Source organism: Drosophila gunungcola (assembly GCF_025200985.1).
Source record: "Drosophila gunungcola strain Sukarami chromosome 3L unlocalized genomic scaffold, Dgunungcola_SK_2 000005F, whole genome shotgun sequence".
Taxonomy (NCBI): Eukaryota; Metazoa; Arthropoda; class Insecta; order Diptera; family Drosophilidae; genus Drosophila; species Drosophila gunungcola.
In genome coordinates this window covers 3,951,853-3,965,544 of record NW_026453180.1, presented here as the reverse complement: position 1 = coordinate 3,965,544, position 13,692 = coordinate 3,951,853, and the positions used below count along the sequence as shown (strand labels likewise).

Below are 13,692 nucleotides of genomic sequence, written 5' to 3'. Positions count from 1 at the left end.
CTTATAAAAATATTGGATAGTGGAAATAAATATCTGACGATTGAATTTAACATTTTATTTATAATATTTAAATTATATATAAAATCAATTTATTTAATATTTAAATCAACTCCGAAAATAGTCAATAACAAAATTTTAAAATATTGTAATATTGATAAAAATCAAAGTCAAAAATATTTAAATGAAGTACAAAATACTAGGATTTACATCGATTTTTTTAGCAGTTTATGAGCTTACCTTTACGTTGTTCCGCATTATGTCACTTTGTGATTGTTTTGCTAAATTACTATACAATATACAATCAATAGTGATGGGTTTTATGGGTTTCTGAAGGTTTACAGCTGCATCCGAGTTGGCCATTGGGTTTGGGGAACCTTTTTCGTTGGCCAGCTGCATATAATTCGTGATGAGATGCCCGCCTGCAGATACCAAAAGTCAGCAAACTCTATTTATGGCACGAAGATGACGCAATCTTTGGATGAGATGGAAAAAAATTCGATGGGGAAATGTTTCTTTACATCATATATATTGTTTGCAACTTGCCAGAAAATATAGATGTGTCAATTACATAATTAAAGGCTTTGGATCCCATGCATGCCACCCATTTTGTTGTCATCCTCTTGAATTATTTCAATTGCTTGAATTGGGTATGAGTTAATTTCAAGGCATGCCAATCAAAAGTTATTAGCTTGTATTGTTATTTATGGCTAGATGGATGTAGGCCATTAATCAGTTGAAAATTCTTGGAAAATAAACGGTGTTTTCTTTATTTTTCATTGGCCTGGGCCGCATTTTATTTAATATTAAATTATTGTACAGGTTGAACTTATTCAAATTGTATTTAGTTGCCATCCATTTCTTGTTAAATCATAAACATTCAATATTTTTCCGTTTCTCTGCTATTCGCTTGCCAAATATTGTTTTGTTCGTCTTTCGCTACTTAGAAATCAACTACAAATATTTACAAAATTCTCTCCACTTTCTTCTTTATTCATATTTTTATTTGGGGGTTGTTTCGTTTCGTTTAACTATACAAAAATGCTTACGAGGTAAACATAAAACTTGCATGCTCCATCTAAACTATCGCCTAACTGCATCGAGAGTTCGTAATTTGTGTTAATAGATTTATTTTGTTTTTAACAAAGGTACATTAAATATATATACGACGAATTCAATGCATTAAAAATATTTAAGTTTCATATCGTTCCTGCTTTTTTTCTCAGTGAATGTTTTTGTTTTATCTTTTGCTTAGCTACTACATAGAATACGTTCCGCTAAAAACATTCTTAGTATTTACTCGTTTCGATTACGTTATTATTAGATTAGATTTAGATTAGTTTTCGCCGTTATCTTTTGTTTGCTTTGCTCATCTCATCTCATTTCATTTCGAATGTTGTGCAAAATAATCAATTGGTTGGAAAATGCCTCAAAAAATCATCTCTTTATTTCGGTTTCTCTGATAAAACTAGCAATTAACGAAAACGAAAATCTTTGTTAATTTCGTTCAATTCGATTCGATTTGTTCCATTGGCTCATTGGCTTATAAACTATGGACGTAACCTTCGGGATGGGAAAAGTGAAAAAGTGCGTTGCCATGCTTTGTTACCTTTTGTGTTGCGAAAGCGAAATTTCGCCGAAAACCGAAAATAAAAGAATGCGTAAACATCCTCTTTGCTAAATTTCAAGTGTGTGCAAAATTTTGCTTCGATTTAACATAGTACTTTTCATCTTGGCCAGCAGCAGCAGCAAACAATTCTAAACAATTTTTGCTTGCCAGCTTTTCTACGTGGGTTTCTCTAAAGTGCCTAATTCTTTATCTTTATTAAGTTTTTGTTTACTTTGTATTGTGTTTACCTTGCTGCACTGTAGTATGTGTGTGTGTTGTTTTTTGCATACTTTTTTCATAAATCACAGAAAAAGTTTATTCATTTGAAATATTTGGTTTTAGATTTGCCTTTGTTTAAATTTGACTTTTACCTTTCGCTACAAAATATAATCTGGTAATCTGGTTGAGTGTGTGAACGCTATTACAACGTGGCCCTAATCGAGTTGTTTTTCGAGTTGTTTAAGTTTTAGCCATTGATGTCTCCTTAGAGAATCTTAGCAATTTGATTGCCCACAACTCAAATTGGCTTTTGCGTCCTTCTCATAGATTTATACGATATTCATAATATATTTTGTTCTACACAATAGTTTGCTCTACTCAAATCGTTTTTCTTTTTCTTTTTCTTTTTGATTTATTTACTTGTTTCAAAACCATGTGAAGTGTCTTTGATTTCAATTTGCACATTTGTTAGCTCTTCTTTGAACTTCTCTTGAATATTTTTTAGTGGAACCCGTCGACTTCGGGCGTCCTCTCGTTTTTGGCCAAAAATACGATACGTTTCTTAGAGTATGGAAATGGTTTGGGCTTGGTTTCGATTCGATTAGCTACGAACTCTATGTAAAATACTTGGTTAGGTTACTTTAGTGTTTAGTTGATGGCTATTTTATCTCGAATTTACTTTTGGTTGATTGCTAAAAATTTGATTCTACTATTTGCGTTCTTTGCTAGTTTAATTGTTTATCTATTCGCTTACGTTTGCCTCGAAAATGTTATGATTTATAATCCGCCAGCCTCCAGCCCGTTCATTAATTTTTCACTAAATGTTCCTAGGAATTCCATCATCTTACTCCACACGCCAGCAAATCTCTGTGAAAAGAACTAAAAAGTTGAATAAGGAACATAGGAAAACAAAAGCAAACTTATATGGTATATAAATGATTTAAATTTATTTGTTTTACATATCTTTTAAGATTGTTTTACTTGCTTTTTACATAAATTCATTTAATAGTAATAAAATTATCACTTAAACAGCGCGGCGAATTTATTTAAACCATAATGACAAAGGATGCGGTTACAAAATCATACAATCAAACGAATTAAAAGAGCTAAAGTATAAATTTTGCTGCTTTGAATGTCTGCTGTGCATATTTCAATTTGAAAATATATAAATTTAAGATTAATAATTGCTTGGAAAGAATAGTACGTATGTTGAGCGCATTTTGGTTGATTAATTAATGGTTGTTTTTAGGCGCGCATTCCCGCCAATTCATTAATTTGTATTAATTGCACTCTATTAAAGCAGTCACCAATCGAATTTTTTATTTGCATTTTAAATAAACACTCATAAGCCGAGCATTCGCATTGAATAAATCGACTCAAACTAAAGCGAAAAAAAAGAATGGAAACGAAATACAGACATGATGATAATTATCTCTCACTCATTGCAAACGAAAATATTGCGTAACCCACAGAGGCAATTCACTCACTAAAAGCAAGCTTTAATTTTAAAATTTTTTTAGCTTACAAAAGAATACAGAAAAAAACACGTCTGCGCTTTGACTAAACTGAGTATCCTTTTTTCGACGCGCGACTTCAGGATGGCGAAAGAACCCTAAACTAACTTTAAGCAATTTGACTGAAATTAAAATGCCGCCATGTCTTCTGCTAAACTCACTGCGAAATCGAACTAATAACTAACAAGTATCGTAGAATTATAGTACAAAACTTCTGTGCGCGCTAGAAGTTCCTCTTGCATTTTATATATGGCTGTCGATTTTGCTGGATGATGCGATATATAGTAGGTTGATTGACAGATTGGATAGAAAGTCCAGGATCCAGTGGGATTGGGTGATTGGGTGGTGATTGCTGGTGATTGCTGAGGACTGGGATCCTAACAGTAGAAACGTACGCCATCCACAGAGAGGACTTGCTTTAATTTTCATTTATTCTGTCGATTTGGCTCCGTGTAAAGCTGCACGCCTTCCACGGTGAAAATTGAGGTTTCTGCAAGAAAAGGTTACAGTCGTAATAAGTTTAAAATATTTTAAATAATATTTGTAATTGAAAAGTTTGAATTAATTCAACATGTTGGGCCCTGTTCTGACCATGTCAGAATTTAATTTACGGCCATCGAAGAGCGTGCGACCGACAATTAAAATTGCCATTGGCAAAATTACATTTTCCAGCCACACATGATGCACTCACACAGTTGATATAACACCCCAACCACCCACAAATCTCACACGGATGTGTACAGTAAATACTCTAATGGCTGAACACATTGTAATGTGAAGTTTTTTAAGAACCAGAAAATTTAGTTATTGAAATTTTATATTTATACATAAAATATATAAAATAATGCAGTGTTTTGCACTTACATTCAGATAACTTTTAAAACTAAATGAACCTGGTTTATATAAAAAACACGCCCATTTACATGAACATCCTCTTAAAATATGTTATTTAACGGATTAACTGGTAGCCTAAAACGAAGCTGTACTGTAGCACACAGTAGTCTACTGTGTATGGCAACCTAAACCGCAAAAACCGCACACGGGGTGTGATGACCTTTTCCTGGCCATGATAAATGAAGAGCATTAGTTGCGTTTTAATTGATTCTATCTGTCCACGCTGCGTATACGCAATGTTGCAAGGGCTAAAATACCAGGGAAAATCCCCACCCTTTTTTTAATGAGCTGGTTTTTTTTTTTTAGAGTTTTTCCACAGCCACTGTGATTTAGCCAGAAATTAGCATAGCACCCTATCTGGATTTGTGGATAAACAAATCACGCGTTAATCGCATTTTAAGCACACTTTAAGCTGCCCTCGAATAAATGCAAGTCCAGCTTGGGGGAATTTGCACTTCATTCATTTATTTTCGGATTTTCCACTGCGCTCTCGAGTGGCTTTGTGTATTTTGTATTTCTATATGCAGTTTTAAAGCCCTTTCTATTGCATTTGATTTTCTGTTCTTTATTTCGCCCCAAAATTCCCCACATTGCATTTGCCAAATTGCATATTCCACAAACTTGATGCTGGTTTTTGGGGCTGACCCTTAAATTCCTTTTTTTCGGAAATGTTTCCATTTACCGAACAGCATCCGATAGGAGGTCTGCTAATGAATGCAGGCCCTCAGGAAAAACGGAAGTGAGTGTGCATTTTATTTACTTGAAAATGCAGTGAAATCGTAATGGGATTGGAAAAGATAATTGCTTATAGATACACAGGCCAAGTAGAGATTAAATTTGTATCTATTGGGTACTAAATTATATACACAAAAGGCAAATAAAAATTGTTTACAAGTCACTTAAAAAATGTTTATACTTTCGAGAAGTTACGATTTAAAATTAGGGGGGAAAATATAAAAATATGCATTCCAAATAAGTAAAAGTATATTTGATATATTATATGTATGATTAAAATTTTGTTTATTTAATTTTCAAAAAAGATCGGTTTGTATATTTACTAAGTGAAAATTGTTAAAAAAAATTCACTTGTTTAAAAGTAAATACAAATGCAAAAAGCAAAAAAAAGGTAAGCTGCAGTATAAGGAAAAACAAAATTACCCGGAAACAAAACTCCCCACATCAAATTATTATTTTCTTTTGGTGTATACTAGACAGCGTTTGCACTATAAAACCAACCATTATTTACTCTTGCTTGTTCACTTATCGCAATCTAATTAGTAGACCAGCTTGATTTTCAGTCTGTAGTAGCCCTGTATTTGTCCAACAAGTTTGTCCTTTGCATTCGGTGCTTTATTTTTTCCCCAACTTGTTGCAAACTTTTGCCACCACTTGAAATACAAATTAAAACTGGCAAATGCAATTACTGTTAACTATACCTCGGGAACATTCGCTGAGCAAATGAAAACTGCTCGAAAGGCAAACAAATTGTCGCGAAACTTAAATGAGTTGTCCCTACAAAAATAAAAGAATGGGCTACCTTTTCACGGAGATTTTCCCTGACTTTCTGCCAACTTCGAGCTAACAATTCATCCTTTTTTTTGCCCCTTTGTTAATTGGTTTTCTTTCCGGCCAGGCCACACAGACATTGGCCCCAAAAAGTTGAGGGCCGTAAATGTTTAATGCATTAATTCAATTTCGCAGGACTCACCGTCTGGCAATTCGTAGAGTTTCTTTGGCAACTGCGCAAAGTACGGATGTTGCAGTGCATCGTCGGCGCCCAAACGCTGCTCCGGATTCAGCTGCAGGAAGCCGTTCGCTATCGTCTCGCCCTCGATGATGTCGTACAGCCGTGGGAAGTTGTGACCCAGTTTCCGCGGTCGATAGAAACCTGAAATGCACCCCGGATTAGCTTCAATTCGTCCACATTTGATCCCCTCGTCGATTACACTGTGCTACAAGTCTAACCGGGATTTGGACTTTGGATTTTAAAAGTACTCATTGAGGCTAGTCAAATCGTTTTGGTGTTTTAAAGTAAAAATTGGCTATATGTTAAGTACCGATTGCGTCTAATTTTTATGCTTTTAGGTATATATTGCAAAATGAGCTTTTCAAGAAAAGATTACTTTCAGAACCAGAAATCCAAATACCTTCCGTGTTACACTGTGTACTCACCCAATTTGTGCGGCTTGTAACCGGGAAAGTGGGTGACTCCCGCCCACGTGTCCTCGGTGGGCGTGCCCAGCAACTTGAATATCTTGTCCAGCTGGTCGTAGGTATCACGAATGCCCGGAAACGTTGGCATCCCGGTCACCATCTCCACGAAGATGCAGCCCACGCCCCACATGTCCAGCGAGGTCGAGTACTCCGTGCTGCCCAGCAGGACATCTGAAATGGTCACGAGCTCTCGGTTAAGTAAATGCACTCCACTCCTCTGTTGTGTTGCAAAATAAATTGCCATTTTAAATAAACAAAGGACAGAAAGGAAGAGAGAGCAGAACCAGGAAGAGATGGCTCTGCACTTCCTGTTCACCTCTGTGTTTATCTTTGCAACCGCTTTTTGGGCCAGCAACTAACAAAGTTTAGCACTCCCAATGGGCACATAGATTTGCTGGGCAACTGACTTTTTTTGTTTTAGTAAAAGGAGTTTAAAGTTCCCACAAATACTTTAAAAATAAAAAGCGTAACAGAACAGAAGTTTTACAAGCATTTAACCTTGTTAATTTAAAATATATGGGAACTCAATTAACGAGATTAACAAAATTAGAGCTACAAAGAATTAAAATTAATTAGAGCGATTTTCATTTCTTGTTTTAGGAACTTCTGGTAATAATTTAGAAAGGCAATTTTAGCACTAATTGTAATTTATTAATATTGTGACCTTACCTTAAGAACAATAAGTTCTTAGTTCTTGAAATTGATCTCTGGTCTATGGTTTCAAGCACTCATTTAAGTCACTCAAACATGGGATTGAATTCTTTTGTGGCATATTTTATATCTTTCTTACTGAACATGGAATTTCACTCTTTTAAAAACTCATGGTGTACATTTCAGAACATGATCCGTAAAAAATAATAAGACCGCAATGCTTTTAAAGAATTTATGTTCTTAACAAAAAAGTTTGTGTTTCTTGTGAGTGGTTCAAAACTATTATCAATTTCTTAATAATGAAGACTGTCTATAAAAACAAGTTTTTTACCTAATTAAATTACTCGCACGAAAGTATCAAAACAAAACTTAGGTGTTTTAAAATAGGGCTTTTTTATTACAGTTTTAGGCACACATATTAAAACTAAACCTCCACTTTTTTTGGTGTGACTACTACGCTGATATAAAAAAACTTTGTGTTAAGGGAAATTTAGGAAAACTAACTTAAATTTTAAACAAAGTTCTCTAGGGATTCTAAGATGTTATAAATCTATTTCTATCGTATCTAGTACACCTATGCACCTGGGGGCGTCCCACACTCATTTACCGGGCAGGTGGCGACAGGTGCCCATGGCAACCACATCCTCATCCTCATCCTCATCCTAATCCACTTCTTTTGCCCTTTGTTTTTTGCAAGCCACCGCTTTTTGCCTGCCGGCGATGTCTGCCAAGAAGTGCAGATTAAATTTGTTTAACATGCTTCCGAACTATTCCCCAGCTAACGTTGATGGCGTCCAGAGTTTGGGGGTAAGGGGTTAGGGGTCAGTAGTACAGGTTCTTATAGCGATAAAATTGCATATTAGAAAAAAATTTACTGTATTCCTCCATCCCGGACTCCTTTGCTTTTAGTTTTTCACTTTGGGTGGGTAGCAAATTGATGGAAAAATCTTTGCCATGCAAAAATTGAATTGTTTACCCATTGTCAAGGGAGGGATCTTAGTGAGGTATTAATTTAATCCCACTAAAGCCGCTGCAGCTAAACGAACAATTTTCAGCCCTTACGGACGCCAATTAATTGGCTTCGAGTGGCCAAAACAAACGAAATATTTTAATGCGATTTTCAAATTGGTTCGACTTTGGGGCTTGGGTTTAAGCTTCAAACTGCAAATTGTTTGCGCTTCCGAAAAGTGATTTCTATTTTTTTTTAGCAGTGAAAAGCTTACATGGAAAGGCTCTCAAGTCTTTAACTTTGTAGGGATTAAAAGAAAGGGAAATAAACATTTCCCATATACAAAATTTAAGCTCTATTATTTTTTCGGTTTCTAGGCATTTTGTAAGAGGGATTGGAATCATTGAAGATTCTTTTAGGGCTCGATGTGGTGACCCTGTTGTTGTTGTTCTTTTTTTTGTATTGTTATAATAATAATAATATGTATATATTATTAAAACACTTAAAAAAGGGTCGCGTAAAACCTAAAATTCCAAATTAATTTGTTAAAGACTTTACGAAAATTAGTTGTTATAAAAGGTCAATGAAAATTAAAATTCCAGAAATATAAAAAAAAAATGTCTTAAATAGTAATTTTAGTTAACTTTTTCGCAACCTTTCTTTCTCTCTTTACATTTTTCCTTTCAACTCATGACATAAAAATAAATTAAAAATATATATAGTTAAAAATAACTTTTAAAAACTAAAAACATGATTCGAAATTCTGTTGCTTAAGGCTTTACAAAAATACAATTCAGGTAAAGCCACCAAATTACTAGTTCTTAAAAGTCTATTAACTTAATTCCATGAAATTCAGTTATACTTATATACTTAAATTGCAATAACAATAGACACCAATTTAAGTTAACTCTGATGCCACCTCTCTTTCTCTCTTGATTTCCAACACCGACTCTTAACCCTATATATAGAGAAAACTCACCTGGAGGGCGGTACCATAACGTGACCACCTCGTGGGAGTAGGTGTGGCTGGGCACGCTCTTGGCCCTGGCCAGTCCGAAGTCGGCCAGCTTGAGTTCGCCGCAGTCGCTGATGAGCAGGTTCTGCGGCTTGACGTCCCGATGGAGGACACGCCGCTTGTGGCAGTAGGATAGTCCACGGAGCAGCTGGAAGAGGAACAGGCGCACGTTGCGATGGTCCAGGCCGCCCGGGTGCTTCTCCATGTATTGCGACAGATCGGTATTCTATGCCCAGAATACAAATATATGATATAAGCTTGGCTAAATGTATTATATTTAATAGAAAACGATCGAAGGAAGAAGTTTAAACCACTGACCCAATGAAAACTAAAAATACTTCATTTCTTCGATTTTTCCATATAACATGATGTATTTTGCAAGCACTCACCACATATTCAAAGACAAAGGTCAGCGTCTCACGCGTGTGGACAATGTCGTGCAGCGTGACGATGTTGCTGTGTTTCAGTTCTTTCAGCAGCGAGGCCTCGCGAATGGCGGTAAACGGGGCTCCCTCCTCCTCCTGCAGCCGAATCTCCTTAAGCGCCACCCGCTGGTAGGTTAATCTGCAACACAAACGGAGGGACGGCACGGGGAATTAATAAAATAAATACTCGAGCGGGAATGTCCGGACAAGGACAACAATTGCACAGCTGCCGGCGCGAGGCAACAAAGAATTAGGCATCGCAATTTGTGGTAGGAACCCGCCCAAAAAATGTCGTCCTGGCCCGAAAGTCAGGACATGTAGAGAGGGAGAAAAGGGAGCCTTTGTATATTAAACAGACATAACGACCCAACACGCAGGGAAATGTACGGCAAACACTTAAATTAGGATAGGGCACAGGCCACAGGACATGGAAAAGCAGAGCGGATACAGCTTGGAGGCAGTGATGGCAGCTCAGCTTTTTTTTTATTGTAGCCAAAAGGTTAGATTTTAAGGGATATTGATGGTAAAATAGGAATACTTAGGAAAATGTCATAAACTTTAACGGAAATATGATTTTAAAAATGTTACAAACAATAAAAAGCTGGAAATCCAGATCTGACTACTAAAAATACTTTCTTATAACTGTTTTATACTTAGAACTCAAAGAAATTCATAGAAAAATAAGAATACTCAGGAAAATTCGAATATTTATAATTTAATCTAATTCATATAAAATTAAGTTTAACCATAAAAGTGCTGTTTTTTAGGTAATCCAGCATCTCTTAAATGAGGACGAAGATGACACAGAGGAAAGGACACAGCGGAGGACATTTGAAGTGTCAAATTAGGTTAAATTATTTGACACTGCTGCACAGACGTTGGCAATTTATGCGGCTTGCTCGCATTGCCAAGGCAACATTCTAATTGGCAGCGCAAAAGCCACCCAAAAAAAAGTAAAAAGAAAACCCACAACGCAAATCTTACCATAAAGTAGTTGACTTTAAGAGCAGAAGCCAGAGTGAATTACGAAAGTTTCTTTATGGCTCAAGCACGCCAGCATGAAGACATCTTCACGCGAATATGTCAAAGTGCAAGTTTTTAGGGGCTAGAATTTATCACGCCACCAGCTAATTGGGCAAGCGAGGGTTAATGACGATGATGAGGACTCCTGATGACTGAACTCAAGCGCATCAATTTGTCGAGCAGCGTCGTAAATTCTGGCTGGCAAGTAAATATGCTCAAAATACCCTAAACTTTTTATCGCAGACATAAAAATTCACCGACTTTTTTGCTATTTTCGAACAATGTCTTCGAGTAGCGGCGAATTAAACCTTTTATGCGATATCAAAATGTATTCTAAAACACACTCGGTTAATAAACCTTTCATCTAGGAGCCTGAGAAAAATGCTATAAAAAGCTTATGTCCTTACCGCATTCAGAGCAATTTCCATGTAAACGAAAAACAGCTGCCAGGAAAAGAGAGATTTTCCCATGACAAGTGTACACGGAAAATAAGGGGAGTTGAATAAAATAACTTTTAGTTTAACGTAAAATTTTAAACAATTTAAAAACTTATTGGGGCACGATAAAGCTTTAAGTTATTTGAACTTATTTTTAATATTTTATTTTCAAAAAAAAAAAAAAATTTTTGTCTGTGCACTCAAAAAGCAACTAAATTTCTAAGTAATTTTAAAACTAGTTGATATATTGCAGCTTCAAGTTCTTTTAATTTATATAATATATTTTGTATATATAATTTTCCTATGAAAAATCAGAAGGTTTTTTTTCCTGTGCATTCAAAAAGCTCTCAAATTTCTAGATAATTTTTCAAGTGCCTTATGGTAGTAGGTTGTAAAGAGGATTTGCTGGCTGGGAGCAAACTTTATCTTGTTAATGCTAAAATAATACGATTTAGTTAAGCATAAACCGAAAATTGCGTGTGCCATCAAAGTTTGGGCAAAACTTTTGGCAATCAAAAATGTTCTTGTGACAGCTGACCTACTAAATGCTAATCAGCAGCTTGACTTTCTGCTCGAAGGGTTCTCTTAGCTTGATTTCTGGGCCTTTTCAGTGTTTGCATAGGTAGGAAATAGTACGGGGAAAAAAATACAGTGGCAAATACAAAGAAAACCGAGGGAAAACGAAAGTCAAATAGAAGTGAAATCATTCATGAAATCTTTTACAATTGACAGACAGAGAAGGACCTAGAGCTGGGGGATTTATTCAGCTAAAGAAAAAAAAAACAGTCCGAGAGGAAGCATAAATCTTGGAGAAGGAAAGTGACCTAATTTCCATTTGAAAAGGCAAACGAAAACAGAGCGCAAGGAGTCTCAAAAAGGACTCTAAACAAAGCCAGGCCTAAGAAAAGTAAAAGCCAAAAACTGAGGGGTCACATTTCCATTTGGCAGATAAATTAGAGCGAATTAATTGCATTTCGTATAAACAAAGGCTAATTGGAACTCATTTCGCATGTAAGTGCCGTCGTGCATAGCAAATGAGAGAAGAAAAGCGGGGAAAACTAGGAGACTTAGGGAGGAAAAGCGGGAAGGGAGAACTGGCTGTCAAACAATTTTGTTCGTTTTTCACGTAATGCCCATTGTTAAGGGAAGAAGTTCGAGCCAACACCAAAAGCAAATGATTGTCAAATAAATCAAAAACAAAAGGGAGCAAGAAGATGAAGTGTGTGTGTGAGAGCAGAAGTGCAAAAGTGGAAAATGGGGTGGGCAAACCAGGGGGCAAGTGGCTGTGACAGGCGGGAAAAAAGGGGGGACATCTATCATCGGAAAAGCAGGACAGCAGATCCTGTCAAAAAGGTGACGAAGCTGGTTGCCTCTCCTCTCGCTTTTCCCATGCCCATTTGTCAAATTATGCAGGAAGAACCCCACAACTCCAGCTCCAAACTCCAGGCTACAGCTCCTTAAACAACTGAAATCAGTGCCAGACGAGGCGCAAATGAGCCAGCATTTTGTAATGCCTTGTTTTTGTGGCTGCGGTAAAGAAAATAGGCTGTGGAAAACTAAAGGAAGTCAACGCAACTATGATGCAACTTTTCGGAAAAGTGCGTGTCCTGCACTGGAACAAACAATTTTAATTAATTTTAAAGCTGGAAAACTATGTGTACGAGAATTTAAAAACATTTTTAAAAATTTGCCTAATTAATATAAAATATATATACCTGAATATTTAAATTTCAATACATAAATTTCAATATAATAATTATTTTTAAGTATACAGTGTGCAAAGAACTAAAAATAAATAATATTTACCTAGCCAAACTACATTTTTTAAGGTTTTTCCCTGTTTTTAATAAATTTTTCATGAGATGTATTTAAATTATTTCAATTTGACTTAAGTTTTGGGATTTTACTTATCCTAGAAGGTGTACCTCTTAATAAAACAAAATAAATATTTAAGAACTACAGATAAATAAAGGTTGAAGTAAGAATTTCCCGTCCAAAATCAGAATTTTCTGTCGTATTGAATCTTTCTCGACAAATATTTCAGTGTGGAGTTAGGCCAAGTAAACAATTGGGGACAAAGGCAGAAAAGGAGCCGGGAAAAGGGACATTCCCGCTGCTCCTGCACTGCAATCATCTCCTTCCCGTCGGGTGACCCACATAGCCACTGGGTAACCCCGAGAACCCACACCCCTTTGGCCGTGATTGATAGCCACATTTGCATGGCTCTGGCTGTAATGAGTCTGCCAACGGGGACAAAGGCATCTCCAGAAGGGAGAGCTCCAAAAATAACTAAGGAAAGCGGATGCACGAGAGGGAAACTAGCGAATAAATCAAGGCAAAATGACGACACACATTTCTTTTTAGCCGGCATAAAAAAGGGAAATCCATTTTGATCGGGGGCACCACAGTCCACATCACAAAATTCAAGCTGAGTGATGCCGGCAATAATTTTTTGTTTAACCCACTGACACGGCAACCCACTTTTGGGCGTGGCCCTCTGATACTCACTTGCTAAATCCTTTGTAGACCGTCGCATACGACCCTTCGCCCAGCGGTTCGAGTTTTACATAGGCCTCCTGCTTGCCAAATGGTGAGTCGCCCTGTGGGGAGAAAAAAAGACAGAAATGGAGTTGAGTTTAGTGAAAAATGTATCATGTTTGTTAATTAATTAAGCAAAGTCAGTTTGGTGTGCGGTTCATTTCGCATTACGTTGGCTCATGATGTAATCAGTGGGAATGAATGCCC

General features: G+C 36.4%; 1 protein-coding gene across 7 annotated transcripts in view; it reads right to left on the bottom strand.

Moving 5' to 3' along the window:
• Nucleotides 1-760: 760 nt before the first annotated feature.
• LOC128258943 (cyclin-dependent kinase 14) overlaps nt 761-13,692 on the bottom strand; it is a 109,488-nt gene continuing 96,556 nt past the window's right edge. For all 7 annotated transcript variants that reach the window (XM_052990985.1, XM_052990983.1, XM_052990986.1 and 4 more), the window contains 6 exons: nt 13,456-13,547; nt 9,452-9,626; nt 9,027-9,288; nt 6,406-6,618; nt 5,942-6,121; nt 761-3,829 (listed from right to left, as the gene is read on the bottom strand). In XM_052990985.1, coding sequence (XP_052846945.1) covers nt 3,765-3,829; nt 5,942-6,121; nt 6,406-6,618; nt 9,027-9,288; nt 9,452-9,626; nt 13,456-13,547 — 987 coding nt within the window. In that variant the 3' untranslated portion in view covers nt 761-3,764. The remainder of the gene's footprint in view (nt 3,830-5,941; nt 6,122-6,405; nt 6,619-9,026; nt 9,289-9,451; nt 9,627-13,455; nt 13,548-13,692) is intronic.